We start from the raw sequence: 15,859 nt of genomic DNA, 5'->3' as shown, positions 1-15,859 counted from the left end.
CGATAAGAGAGTCGGATGGTGTCATCACAGGACCTTTAGAATCTTCATTGCTACCGCCTTGATTGCAGTACCACACCTCAACGTCTCACCGTGTCAATGTCGTTGAATTTGGCATCCCGAGTGTTTTTCAATGAAGCACATTAATGGTGGACGGTTAAACGAGCAAACCGATAACTGGCTATCGGTTATAATAGTGCGCATACCTACATCACTCACCTCATGTGCACAAGGTACGCTCATTGCACCCATACTCCGACGACGTCGTTGCACGCATGTTATAATGACCGTATTCGTAGAGCAGCAAAGGGGTGGATGCTAGTGTGGATGTATAACCGCAATAGGCGGGTAGGAAGAGCGAAGTTGTGGGTAGTAAGCAAGAATCTTGGTGTGAGTGCGGGTTGTGCTGGTGCAGTGCCGCTGCTGCTGGCTTCACTAGCAACAGCGACAGCGCCACGTGACGGTAATGGCCGCGATAATTATTGAGATAGCGGAGGATATATGCTTCCTAGCCCAGCATGGGACCAACCACCAACGCCTGTATCATCCATAGACGACTCTGGTCGATCTGCTCGATGTGCTACTATTTCGCTTTGCGTGGGCATCGGCTTGCCGTAAGAAGGACGTTTGCTGCGGGACGCCAAGCCACGGCCATGGTCAGCTTTTCACGGAGTATAAACCCAGTTGTTACACATATACCGGTGAACCGAAACATCGTCGACACGTTATTACCGCATCCTCATTATGCATCCTCTTCGTGCTCCATTCGGTTGATAGTCTGTAGCGCGCGGTACTTCCTCGACGATAAATTGTCCAATGGTGAATGGTGGAACCCCGACGTTCCGCAAGTTTTCGAAACTCGGAATTATCTACGGTACAACTCGATGATGTACCGCGCGTTCGTGATGTTCGCGAATAATTGTATATCCCTAAATTTCAACGCGACGCATGTGAAACTACGGAAGTCTTACGGTACCTTTGTACTTTGGGGCAATTAAATCGTTCGGAGACAAGACGAGATGACGAGGGGGAAAAATGAAATTGTACGACAAATTTATCCTGTCCGTAATTTGTAACAAATAAAAACCCATGAATTATTCACCATTCTCATAAAGCACCGTGCCGACACCTGCTTACGGTGAATTGAATTAAAATCCGAGGTACAATATCGATACCATGCAGGGAGAAAAGAAGCCAAGTGACATCGCTCGAGGGTCCGATATTGCATTACTATAAGTGTGTACGATATGAATATGAATGAGCGCCCGATGCGAAGCTTCGTGTACACAGCCTGACAGTTTGTGGATAAACCCAACGTGGTAAAATGTTTGTGAAGCGCTGTTGCGGCATCTGCAAGAGTCCGTGAAGTAAACAAAAAAAAAAAGAAAAGAAAAGAAACAGCCTTTCCTTAATAATTCGCACCGTTAATTCTTTCTCGTGAAGAAGAGAGCACCACCGTATCGGATAGAACGGAGTACTAATAGAGGAAACAGTTGGACATAAGAGGAGCGAGAGGGAGAAGTGCGGACCTTCGTGTTGCCTCGTGCACACTTATTTACATACCTGTAAGTGTAACTAACGCAATATACAGGCGTATTTTATCCTCTTGTTAAACGTTTGTTTGTTCCGCGTAATATGCGCGGCAAGTGAAAGGGGACCCTCCACCATGCAAGTGGCCACTGGTCTGTACGTGTGTTTCCCTGATGAAGTCTAGGTATGTTGTACCTCCCCTTGCGCTATCTGTGTACGCGCATATTCACGTCTGTATTCACTTACTCCTACGGTGCTTTTTTTTTCTACTACACCTAGAGCTCGGTTATTAGTACGGCTCATGATGGTGCTTATTATTTCCTCCTACTTCTTCTCCTCCTTCTCGTTGGTGCGGTTGTACCCACTCTACAAGATTAGCTCTCTTATACACGTCTGCTATTTTATTCATGATTCTTATCTACTAGATTCTGGAATCTAGTAGGTTCTTATACCGCGTTATGACCGCCGGATCCCATGCGGCAACTATCCGATTGGTAATTATTTCAAACCGTGGAAACGAGGGTGAATTATTATAGGTAATGCTTTTGTCCAGTATTCACACTCGGAATAATGTCTCGACTGCGTTCAAACAAATATCCCGTCTCATTATGCCATTGAAAAAGTATCTGATTCAAGCTTCTTTTCTTTTACAGACCGTTCTGGCCACTACCATTATTCTTGACCCTTCTCTAGTCATGTTATTCATTTTGTTAATAGTAGCCCATTATGAAGTAAAATTGAAACAAACTGGTACTTCTAGTGCTACATGCGTAACTTTAGAGTTTTCCCATGTTGGGATTTGAATTTTTTCGATACACACCCTTTCTTCTTCTACTACAAATAAACGGGACACGGAGAATTTAAGGTACAGTTAATGATCGCTTTTGCTTCTAAACAAAATCATTTCTTCACATACGTTGATCGATTTTTAATTACATAGTGCATGAATCATTTGCTGCGGTTCGGTTTCATCCATTCAGGCGCGTATAAAACGCCCTGCGTATTTCCATCCTCTACCTGCATCAGGATCAGGATCTTACACGCCTGTTGTCCTCGTAAACCATTCCGCCCACGGAGTCTTATTTTATAGCGAACGTTAATAAATGGATTCTCTCGCTTCTCGTTTATATACTTGCACGATGGAACATCCTGTCTTGTGGAAGGTCCGCTAGCTGATCAGCAGTTTGCCAACCTGTTTTCTAACGACAAATTAATCGAGTTGTACGTGTGTGTATATATATACATATATACACATGTTAGTATTTTCGCACGTGTTTTATCATTTCTGCTAAAGTTTTTCCGAAGCGGTTCACCTTGTGTGACCTGGAAAAGGTCGGCGTCTCGTGTAAAGAATACAAGCGAGGCATCTCGGCAGCGTCACAAAACACCATATAGCGTTGTAATAAAATGACATTATCGCACACGGCATTGACAAATGCGTAATTCATTATATACAGCCGTTCTCAGCGAACGACGACCGTCAAGAACGGATGTTACGGATGTCGGCCCCGGAGGACAAACGCGGCCACGCGAACTTCTTGCATCAAAGCCGACGCTGCGGGTCTCCAAGGGAAGAGGAGAAATCCCGTGGGAATAAAACCTGACCTTACGCTCTCCGGCCGGACAGCCTCGCTCTGTATTTTATTATCAACGTTTTCAGTCCGGATGTCATCGATGCTATTCGAGCATTCTCTGCATGCTTATGTGTATATAGTACAATATAATATCGATATAAAAGTCAATCTCAAAGGATATTCTGCCGCCTTCGTGTCACCGCCGGAGGAAAAGTAGAAGAGTTTCAAAAGGACAATCGAAAGAAAAGGAAAACAGTAAGATTCCTTCTCACTTCGTCAAGACACGCCGGAATCAAGTTATATATAAACTATCCAGTCGTGAGATGTGATTGCGCTGTCACGTCAGGATCGATGCTGCAGACTCGTTCAAAAATGCGAACAACAGTGATCCCAACGATTGAATTGCGATTACGATATGAACATTTCTGATATTGCTGGTAAATATATTCTTAACCATGGAAGTTTACTCGAATTAATTTGTTTAGGTAAGTATCACAACGAGGAGAGTTCTGCGTACAGATCCCTGTACCGACATGTTACCGACATTTTTAAACGCTTCACAGTTCAGACGCAAACCCTTTTTTCGGGTGGAGGTTATCCCCACTTTGGTCAACTTTCTTGATTATCATTGGAGAAAAAACAGTTTGTGTCTGAGCTGTGAAGCGGTTAAAAATGTCAGTAAACTGTCGGTATCGAGATCTGTACGCAGAACTCGCCATGTTATACTACTTAGGTATCCTTGAAGATGTACTTTCCAATTAATTTTACCCCGTCTTTGAAAAATGTACGCAACTTGATATCGTGCAAGCCTCTTTCTTCTTCTGCCTAATTGGTAACCAACGCAGTGAGACTCGATTTTCTAACTTGTTTTTAGTTGCTTAAAAATTTGAAAAATCGAAGTGGTCTATTTTCTGGTGAAAATATTGGGAAGCTTGAAAAACTTGGTGGAAAAAATTGAACCTACGAGGATTTGACGAGGAGATAAAGCCGTCTTCCGGTTCCTTTTCTCTCCTCTCATCTCGTCGACGTGTCTAAACAACTCTTGGTTAAACAGGGGCGCCGTTTAAGTTGGGTTTAAACTAATTGCCGAGCGAGGATGAATTACTCGAGTCTTCTTTTCCCCTCGACGTTGATACATACGTCCCCGTCACCCTTTGCGTCTCCCCGACCCCAACCCGAACCACATCCACACGCGGCCCTTGGTAAATCCCCTTTTCGTCACCCCTGCACGACTATATAACGCACAACTTTCCTCTACGTGGGCTCCGGGCTCAATAAACTACCTCTTCCGATTCACGTATAGAGACTCCGAACTAGTTTCCTAACTGTTAAAATTAACCAACTTGGTAGTCAATCAGTGTTGAATATCTCGCCTTGTCGATAGTAGACTTAGAATAGAATCTCATCGGAGGACATAGTTTCCTTTTACAATAACAGCCACGGCAATGTTTCTTCGACTTTCGAAGATGCTTGATGAAAATAGTAAGATGTCAAACTTGTAGCTTGACGAATTTTTACTTCTCTTCTTTCTATCTTGCTGCAGTCATTATTGGTGCCTCTTCGAGTGAAAACAAGTAGACAATGTCAGCTAAGCGCCAAGAAACGAAATTCGTGATACTACGGAGCATCCATTTAGTGTACCCTCTTGTCATGATTAAGAAAAAAAAAATCGAATTTGATTGACTGAATCAGTTGACTTGATTTTGCCAAGTAAGAAAGAAAATTCCAACTGTAATGATGACTTACTGATACTGTGATTTGCTTCTCAAGCTTTGTCATAAAAAATTTCTTCTCTTCTTTCATTCTACTATTCGATGTCTTCGTACATCAGTCCATTACTCCTAATATTTTCTAATCTTTCCGTCCAATTTTCCCCATTCATAACGAACGCTTTCAAGTTGTAACGATGGTTGAGGGTCACAAGATCAGGGGTCCCTGATCTACAAGACATGTGGAAAACTTTGCGAAGAACCACTTCTCATATCCGACAGCTAGGTACTACCGGCTACGACGAATTTTCGAACAATTGCAAGATTTTCAGGGTCCGAAAGAGAATGCACCTGCCTTTGGTTGGCCCTCTCGAGTCTGGGTCCGACAAACCTGGAGCCTTGGTTCTGGTCCCATACGGAGGCTAGTAACTACTGAGGGAGCTCGACTCAGGTCCGTGCGTCGCGACTATAATTTGAAATAATTTATAAATCCTATTCAATTCAAATTAAGGCTCCACTCTGTCGGATGAATAAAAGATGCGCCGCGCGCAATAATGCGCGTGTGCGGGCAAATGGAGCCCGGCTTCTTTTTCCCATCTGCAGTTATACCTCTGCCTATACCTTCCTTATAACACAACGCGTATGTACCCGCTATTCTCCCCCCAGTAGAACCCTCGCGGGCGCCACGACTTTCACGTATTACCACGACGTACAGGTGTGTGCACTCACCGCAATTGGCACTCGAATTACGTATCCTTGACTGGGGAGTAGGTGTATACCTTCCGGATTAAAATGCAGATCGTATAGACTACGGGTCAATTATTTGGAATTACTGATGTTTCTTGGCGACAACAATGTCGGTGACCTACAAGACTTGCGTGATATTGCACGTACCTGTAACTGCAGTCGACTGGCAATCGTTAATTGATTAGATTCGAAGCTTGCTAAAAACTGGTAAACAAGTGTAATTTGTACTGTAAAAACACTGATCAGTATACCGGATGAATAGTAACAGACTGTTGGAAAAATTATTCTTAATTTTGAAAAGAAAAAAAAAAAAAAAACGATTTTTGGAATAAATTCTTGAAGCTCTATTGGACCGACTGTTTCTTTAATTTAATTTAACGTCGTTCCGTTGAATCCTCTTTTTCTTTTATGATTACGATTTTAGAAGTTTGTAAAAGTTTTACGGAGGGATCTTATACACGAACGGATGGCAAAATCGTCGAAATACAGTATTTAAGCCTGAAATATGTCGCAGTGACACGGTTATTATTACTTAATTTTCAAATCAATTTACGGGAATCTATTTATTTTAATTTCTAAATCTAGAAAGTCAAAATACAAAAGAAGGGAAAATATTGAATGGTCAAAATATTTCTTAGATTCTCATTTCTTTGAAAATTTCATTAAATTGTATCCCTTTTACATTCCGATCCTACTACATTTTAACCTCCACCCTTTACTCCAAAGATTATAAATTTTGGCTCTCTGTACTTACACTTAGATCTATCTGCATATGGTCTATTTTATAGTTCGACTTTCTACCTTTTGAAATTCTTCCAAACAGAATCTGGCGATTTTTCAAATTCGATAATATTGTCTCCCTTCTATTTTCCGACCTCACTATATCCCAACCCCGACCCTTCATCCTACCGATTCTATAATTTTCATCATCTACATTTCGACTTTATAAATTTTGAAATTCAATGAAACAGATTCTCCTCTCCGTAAAAATTCGATACAGCGACCCTTTCATTCTCCGCTCCATCCACACATCCCCCCCGTTTCCATGGCCAGGGGTCGAGATGCAGTGCATTCAGGTTGCAAGGAAGGGTGATGGAGGAGGGGGGAGGTGTGCAAGTGCCTAAATTCGGGGTCCCGCGGGAGCCGGAGGGTAAGAGGGGCTAATAGGCGGGGGTCCTCGCCCCGTTTTATTCGCCACTCAATTTCGTTTTCCTCGTTTAATCATGCGCCGGGTCTCGTCCTCGTCCTCGTCCTCGTCCTCGACGGCTGCGGCTGCGGGGCGACCGACGGGGAAGAGGCAGGCGCCCGGGTCGGTCGGGTCGGCCCGTCATTTGTCAGGAGCTGTCGCGCCGCGAGCGTGTTTCTGTTCCAGCGGCGCAGATAGCGGCCCGTCCATAGGCCGTTCATCTTTATTCCTTTATATAGGTAGACCCAACCCGCGAGTGCGTGCGCGCGCGTCGGTGTGCGCGCAGGCTACACCTACGCATCGCGTTCGCGCATCGCCACGCACACCGCGTGCCCTAGACGACCGACTCGCCCCGGCCATTCTTCGCCCACCCTACACGAGACTACCCGAAACTCATTTAATTACAACAAACAATTTATTAGCTCTCCATCCGCGGTGGATCCGCCCACGAGAGTGAAACGAGATAACTCTGCACCAGTTTCAACGCGCTACTCGAATATTGTCTCTCCGACCACTCTCACCCTCCGATCTTCTGACCCCTGTACCTGCTACCCCATGCTGCTCTCGTCGTTCTATTCTAATTTTATTCGCCGAATGGTTAAGCGCACCCTCAGTCAGCATCCTTTTTCACGGAATTATATACCACGTCGCTCTACGGCTAGTCGATTTTTTATACCTGTAAAATTTGCAACCTTGCATCGCGATGACGATCGGTAAAAATTATGATAAACTCGTTCGTGCAATGAATCGTAACTTTCGAATCTATCGTAAACAAATTCACGAAATATCAATTTTTTTAAGAAGGATTTTTACATTCGGATGTATGGTACAATCACGATTTTTTAAAAAATTTACCAGAAACGAATACCAAAATTATAAACGAGACGTCCGATATCGTTTTTTTCACTTTAAATTGTTTAAAAGGGTTTAAAAATTGGTAGATTTGTTCGATGTTGCATTCCGCGATTACTTGTTTCGTTACGAAAACTGTATAATATTTTTCACTCATTTTATTCTATTACAGATTTTTGATTTGACAGCAGCAAATTTGATATTACTGTTCTTCAATAAAAATTCTCGCACTCGTGCAATATCGAAAAATTATACACTTACAGATACTAACGCGATGACAAAAAGTTCATTTGTAGAATTGTAAAGAATATAAATTTTCTCAGCGAAATAAGCCGTTGTGAAGCAAAATCAAACAAATCTGTTGGATTTTTAACCATTTTAAAATGATTCGATCAGCTTCAAAGTCTGAAAATTTTCATTGGTATTTTCATGGAATATTTGATTTTCCAACTGAATCTCATCGTGATCGGTTCAATTTTTCGAAACAATTTTTCCTGAAAATAAATTCATCAGTTCGAGTTTTACGACAAATGCTTGCATTTCCCTGAGGAGAGAAAGAAAAAATCATTTCTCCAATTGCAAGCTTGCGGTATTTTACTAGCCCCGATTTCACATCCGGTGTCAACGCATAACTGAGGCACTAACAAAGGGAAATTCCAAATTGCAGTGTGTTATAAAAAAAAAATTAAAATTGCCCACTGACCGCAGTTGAAACTAAATCGTTCTAATATACGATTTGTGCAAAAGAAACCGAGTATATACTTAGAATGCATTCTTCTAAGGAGAGAAAGTAAACGTCGATCAATTTTCCGTTACAAACCGTTGTGAGAAGCGTCGATTTATCGCCGTATTGGAGCAGTGATCGGGAAGCGTGGTTCCCCAAGTATGGCAATCGTCGTTTACAGTATTTGGGAAGCACCGCTTAGTACCGGATGTGCGATGTAAACGGCTTGGAATATATGGATAAAAAATAGTCCAACGTATACACCCGACAGGTGATTGTCAATATGTTGAAGTTAGTAACGTTAACGTAACGAAACATCATGGAATAAATCCTTGTACAATTTTAGGAGTTTCATGGAGTTGACTTTTCAAAATACTAACATACCTTCTTTGTTACGATTTACTAGCTGAATTTCAGACAATCCTTAGACCGCGAAGTAACAATTTTCCTAAACATTCATCGTTAAAGTATCGTTACCAACTTGAACCTGTTGAAATTGTCCACATCCCGATTCCGATGGTACGAAACAACGAGCGAATGACTTCGCGATGCACGTTGTAACGTTCGAAAAGTGAAGAATGAAAAAAAAAAAATAAAAATGTTGAGATCGTGTCGTAAATGGTGTAATTGCCGATTCCACGAGACGATTTCCCCATCTCGATGGTAATCCTCTCCCGTGCGTGATGAATAAATGGCGGCGATGTGACCCGCGGCGAGAAATCCGTTCGTCCGCGACATGTAACGGTGAGCTGATAAAATTCTGTGGCGGCAGGCGTCGTCTATCATTCCGGGACTGACAATGGCGGCAAGAGGAAGAGAAATAGAAGTAGAAATAGAAAAAGAAATAGCAAGAGCAAGAGCAAGAGGAGGTCAGAGAGTCAGTCTCTCTTCTCGGGCCAGTCTCCGTATCCCCTTTCCTTTCGTCCTTTCCTCCGAAACCGTATTGTGCTCATTGTCCGGTGTCTCAACTCTTTGGGCCGTGAGGCCCCTTATGAATGGAGCGAGGCGGACGCGCGACACCAGGACCCAGGACTCGGCCTATCTCGATGCCATCTCAACTCGGGCCCGCACTTCCGTGCAGGACGATTCATTACTCACGTTATTAATGGCCTGCCTTACTATCTTAATAGCCATTCACTCACTGCACCTCCGAGCTAGGCTGCATCCTCGAGATGATACAACCGTTCTCCGCGGGCCGGCCGTGCCACGCGGTAAAAACCGAACCCGCGACCGAGCGCCTCGAGTAGGTTCGGCGAGTCGCGAGATGAATCTTAAACTCCCTCATCCCTACCACCTGCTACTTCTTCCGCCAGATACTCTCCCATGGGAACGAACGCGAACGCGTCGAACGGACTTGTGTTGGTACTTCGGGTTACCATTTTTAAACTCAGTTTCGGTTCCGATCCTTCGGGTCATCGACTCTTCCGAAGAAACCGGAGAAAATCGTTACCGTAAGGTTGTCTTCTTGGCAGAATCATCGTTATTCGTGTACTGGAAAATAATCATACCAATGTTATCGCGATACTTCACTTCTTACGAGTTTTGCAATTCTCAATCAGTCAAAGAACTCACCTTGCAGACGCCTGTATCCGCCCAGAACATGACGACGTCTAGAGGATCGTAAAGTCTCCTTGGGTCACCATCGCTCCTCGTAAAATCTCTCCCAGACGAGACTTATATTATTACGGTATAACTCCCTCGTAATATTACCGATATTACGCTTTATGCCAAACATTTTTAACCTCGTTTCACACGCGTAAGACTGTTTGTGTCAGGTGATGCTGCACGAGAATGTAACAAATTACCGTCATGTCTTTGGCGACTGGTCGGCCACGGATCAACGTGACGGTTAAACAGCCAATTGAAACTCGATCGCGTCGCAACGACTCTTAATCCTGGCATATTTTCGTTGGGGTTTCGCAGTTTCACCTGCGAGGTCGGAATACACTGGAAAAGGATTCTTCTTCAGGTCGAACGAATCGTTATCCATTCGGATTATAAAATCTTTGACAGTAGTCGCGTGCTCGTTTGATACAACGTTTCGATGCATCGGCGGCTGGCCGTAGTTTCGCCTTTGGAAAAATTTTCCAAACGTTTACACGAAGCTAATTGGCAGCCCGGCCGGATATCAAGGAAGATTATTCCCGTAGAAGATTACGATAATTACGCGATAGAACGAGGATCGAGGTACCTGCATACATACATGTATATACATAGAGGTAGAGCTACGTGTTCACCGCTACCTGTGCAAAGTCCCGCGGTTGTTGTTCTCTCCGTCTTCCCCGAAGCCGCTGAACACCGGGACTACCGGCAACGAGGTATATACACACCTATAAGATAAAGCAAAAGCAAGAAAAAAAAAAAAAGAAAAAGCATGCGGAGGAAGAGAATCGGCGAGGATCGGGGGAAGAGCTATAAACGATGCGAATAAAGGAAGGAAGGAAGGGAGAACTCAAGCCGCAAGATCGCGTCGGCCCGCTCCCACGGGAGTTTTAACATCCAGCTCTCTTTCTATCTCTCTCTCTCTCTCTCTCTCTCTCTCTCTCTCTTTCTCTCTCGACTTTTAATAACAAAGCGAGGGAGTCGCGAACCACGATGCGCGCAAAATCGCCGGCAAAAGTTGAGACCGCAGATGCTGCAACTACCGCGCAACCGCGCGTAATTGCGCGGGATCTTTCACTTTTACACTGTAAAACCGCCCCGCCGACCTCGATACGACCCGGTAAGGCGTTGCGGTCTTGATTGATTATAAGTTTTACACGCTCTGAACCCGCCCGATGACCTCTCCCTGATCAAATCACCTTCTTTTGGGTCGCTGCTGCTGCTTTTGCCCTGCGGATGATTTGCCTATAAAATCTGATCGCTACCCTAATGATGGATTTTTTAATCGCTGTAGCACGAGGAGATCATGCTGTTTGTTGGCAGATGAGGTACACCTATATCGCGCAGAGATGTTACATATTTTTAGGCACAGTGCAGCTGCGGTACACTACTGGACCTGAAAAACGTGCCCGGACATCCTAGATTTGATATCTTACGCTGCACTGTTAAAAATTTCTGTACGGAACTTCCTACACTGCACTGAGAAAACTTTCATTTGTTACAGTATAGTAAAAAATAAAAATAGTTAAGCGGACTGAGCGGTAATCGAAACTAAAAATTTCTCTCAGTGTGGATTGGAAGTTTTATTCGGTTACGGAACAGTGAATTCATCATACATTCACTGTTTATTCAATTTACAAGTACAATCATTTTAATACACAATTCAGTAAATTCAAATCAACTTTTATTTTTTTTTTTTATATTTTTTCTACAAATTTTAGTAAAATCAAAATTTTTTATTATAAGTTCAAGATAAATATATAGTAATTTACGACACTAAATTGATTACTCAATATGTAGTAAATTTATAACCATGTTTCACAGTGTAATAGGTATAATACCTACTCCGATTCACGCTCTACGAAACGGTCTGCATTGCTGAATAGCTTTCGGATGAAAAATGATCGATGGAATCAGGTGAATAGCTGCGATAGAAATGTCGGTAATTATATCGTGACTGAAAACTTGTTTCAGTAAAAATTTCGATGATTGAATTGCAGTGACTAAATTTTTCGTTTGACGCTTAGTCGTGACGATCGTTGATTTGAGTAGTTCATTTTCATCCATTTTTTTTTTTTTTTTTTTCGTTGTATTACGAACAGTTACGACTTTTGTCAAAGTATATCGCGCATTTTTTTCTTTTGTTCGCTTCGGATACATAAAAGTATGCGTCGATACAATTTATAATTAAGAAACAAAGACCTGCAAACTATGCGTCCTCGTTCATCCATAATTTCATAAGAAAAATCACATTCACTGGTAGTATTATGCAAGTTAGAAGACTGCACACATTTTTTTATAATTTTCTTTTCTCATTTTGTATTTAAGCAAAAAACAAACACATCCGTAACCTTAAAATCAATAAGTTCATCAATGCCGTCGTACGTAAGATTTTATTATACCCGTCGGGTATACTTGATTTTTTCAATGTCCAAGTTATTTTCTACTTATTGCTATGTGATAAAAACATCGCGGACCTGTTACTCTGACAACCGCTTTTTTTCGCATATCAAGCTTTCGAGTTTAAACGTAAAGTTTCATTGAAGCAGCAATTGGCTAATTATCCGCTGCTTGACTCTGAGCTTGGTTCAACCAATAAAACACAAACTCCGTTGAAATTAATCGTAGTATGAAATAAAAGACTACGGAGCTACAAAATTGGACCTATATTGGAAATTGCAATTCTGCTCTGGATTTTCATCAACGCCATCGACGAGGCAAATTGTCTTTCCGAAGAAAAACACGGAGAGGCTCAATTAAAACTGCTGTACAGGTATTAAATAAATCGCAGGAAATATCTATGTCCGTGATGAAATGAAATGAAAACGAGAATGAAAAGAGGAATAGTATCCGTGAGCCGCGAGGTACGTGGAAGTCGACTGTGCTCGTGGATCGCGGGATATTTATAAACCATGCCTTGGCGATAAAATTTCCATATCGTGGGCAATAAACGACCGCGTATAAATTTGAATATCATTAAGCCATCTCGCGATCTGGCAGGTTACAGTAGGAGGGAGATAAAGGAAAATCGGCGAATCGGTTCATCGTCGATGCATGATTTCCGCTCGGTCGACGCTTCGCGACTTTGCAGATGTGTCAATGAAAAAGAATTGACTTCTAATAGAAGCTGCGGCAATTGAAATATGATACAATATCCGCACTGAGAAAAATTTCATTTGTTACGGTAACTAGAAAAATTGAGTAAGACAGGTATCGTTAAAAAAAACCGTTTGAATATTGTTGGTATGACGAAAAACGAGGTACGCGTAACCATTTTGCGCTATCGTCGATCCTTTTTTGGCAATTGAAACGCAAAATCAGTTTCTGAGGTTTACTCTACTTTTTTAGTTAAACAAGGCTTCAACGTCGATTTATCGTTGCACGAGCATTAAATTTTCGCAACAGTTGCAAGAAAATATAGCAACAGTGATCGTAACGAGAAAGAATAGTAACGGATGCTAGACTTTCCGGTAAGAGCTAGAAAACTAATTTTCATTCTCCACCTGGAACTATATTTTTTGATTGTGGTGAAAAATGAAAATAGTCAAGGACTGAGCGGTAACCGCGATTAAAAATTTCTCTCAGTGCGACGATGAACGCGGTACAGATTTTAATCGACAGTCAAGAATCGATCGTCACCCCGCGGCAATTATCAACCGTCGGTTTCCCAGTGCGTGTTTAAACACCCCTAATCTACACCCCTATTTTCCACCCTTGTTCTATACTCGAGGAGCTTTATGATTTATTGCGCAGCACTGCTTTCGACGCTTTTAATTGCGGTACGCCGGCTCCGAAATGCAAACCTTTTATTATTATACGGCTACGAAATTTATCCTTAATCCTTGCCGTAGCGGCACTAGCGATGTGCGACGGAATGCGGCGGTAATTATGCGACACGTGCCGAAGTCGGAGAGAAAAATACAAACTGTTCCGACGTTGTTATACACGCGAATAACGCTTGTTGCAATTTTCTAAGAATGTTGTTATATCGTGACGTATATACGTGAATAACTATATGCACGGTATTAAGACACGGCCAGGCGAAAATCGCTTTTTAACAAGTACATCTATATTTATGCAGGGTATCGCGAGACTGAAACTCCTGTCTCAAATTAAATGCAATTTCGGATCAAGGCATGCATAGCAAATTATTGATCGCAGGAGGAACGTCTTCTTCGCATTATGCAGCGATGCATGGACGCCAGGAATCTCGACTCCGACTCTATAACCGGCGCTACAATTACATTCTAATTATTGCTTATGGATAATGAGTCTCGAGGAGGGTTAATTTTCATTTTTATCACTTACCATGTTATTATTTATTTATTTCCAAACGAATTTTTCAAACATTTCCTATACGCTGCATTATATTTCTACAGGAATGTATGTAATTTTCTACGGAACCGATCGCCGCCGATATTTTATGCGATCATGCGGTATATAAGCTGCAAGATTCCTACGTTCTTTCAAAAATTCTTTTGACTCAAGTTTTCTCTTTTTCTTTTCTGTTCCAGGATCCATCTTCTGTAAGTGAAATAAACGGAACCTACCCAGTGTATTTTTTTTAAAAACATTTTCATTTCTACGAAGTTTTTTATTCCGATTTTTTTTTTTTTTCTCTTTGTTTTTTATATTCCATCCTCTGCGATTAATCTCATCGGTCGGATATTGGACTCGCCGAATTGGACGTGACCCTAAATTCTTGTCCACCATCCGAAATCGGCGCAGGGCGTAAGTACCAAACACTTTTTTAATACGATCTAATTGTTCATTTTTATGTAATAAGGTAACAGGCGAAAATGGGAAACAAAGCCCTTGTATCACACAATGATTCACAATTCGTTCCAATTTAAAGGCAAAATCAAGGAATTGATCAGGCCAATTAAAATTCGTGAATTTTTTGGAACTTTTTAAGATATATCAAAAAATTTTCTGTAACATCTCCATGTAATTCGAAATCCTCGATTTCATCGAACGACGTGATCTTGAACTGTTGGAATTCCCAGAGAAAAAAAAGCCGACCAGTTTTAGTCAACCCCTCGACGATGAAAATAAAAATTGAATCGCAAGACATTCCGAAGTGCGAGTAACGTCGAAGCTTTAAAATCTCGTTACACAATCTCACTCTGTGATTGATAATATATATGTACATAATATAATCACGAAGTCGGGCATGAAGTTATCCCGCTTTGTATATGCCCATTAGATAAAACAGTGCTCCGTATACTGGGTAGTAAAAACGATATCTCTGAAGTGCGGGATTCGAATAGAACTCGGTGAGTAAAGGAACGGAATTTGAATCTTTAACAGCCGCGGTATCATCGTCTTTCCACGCAATCGTTTAGGCACTTATCGCCAACGAACGAGCGAGCTTGCGTGGTTATTGATATTTATCACGGGGCAGTGACGAAGCGACGCATAAATGTAAGATATGTAATGAAAAGAAGAGAAGTAAAAAAAGAAAAAAAAAAAAAACGCGACGGATAATATCTGTACACGCAATATATATCCAGCTGTTTGAATTATTCCTAAGTATACAATGGTCGTCACTTCGTGCAACGAAATTTATACGTATAATAAGCAACGAACAAGTCGAGTTTCGGGCCATTCTGCCATTGTGCCTTTGAGCGTGTGAATAAAGCATCGTTCGGAATTTTTACTAGGTGGTCGCAATTTTTTTGTTTTTTTTCTTTTTTAGATTCAAATTCTTCCGCCGCAAGCAAACGTGGATAAATCATAATATAGAATTGATTTTTGACGAATTTGAAAGAATTTCAATTGTTGATTTTTTAATTCAATGCAAGTAACGTTTGATAAAGATTTCGAAAGATTTTTCAAACGATTTCATTTGATTTCGACTTTCTTCAAACTATTTCATGTATTGATTATCAAGCGGTTTGAAGTAACTTGTTCAGAACTTCAGGCAACTTTGAATCAC

At 41.7% G+C, this 15,859-nt stretch overlaps 1 protein-coding gene across 2 annotated transcripts in view; it reads left to right on the top strand.

Moving 5' to 3' along the window:
• Nucleotides 1-14,767, top strand: part of LOC124212965 (sosondowah) — a 92,099-nt gene extending 77,332 nt beyond the window's left edge. For both annotated transcript variants that reach the window (XM_069133785.1, XM_069133784.1), the window contains 2 exons: nt 14,436-14,447; nt 14,708-14,767. In XM_069133785.1, coding sequence (XP_068989886.1) covers nt 14,436-14,447; nt 14,708-14,752 — 57 coding nt within the window. In that variant the 3' untranslated portion in view covers nt 14,753-14,767. The remainder of the gene's footprint in view (nt 1-14,435; nt 14,448-14,707) is intronic.
• Nucleotides 14,768-15,859: the final 1,092 nt, after the last annotated feature.

Source organism: Neodiprion pinetum, chromosome 2 (assembly GCF_021155775.2).
Source record: "Neodiprion pinetum isolate iyNeoPine1 chromosome 2, iyNeoPine1.2, whole genome shotgun sequence".
In the NCBI taxonomy this organism is placed as follows: domain Eukaryota; kingdom Metazoa; phylum Arthropoda; class Insecta; order Hymenoptera; family Diprionidae; genus Neodiprion; species Neodiprion pinetum.
Note: the sequence above shows the minus strand (reverse complement) of the source record. Positions and strands in the feature narration are given on the sequence as shown.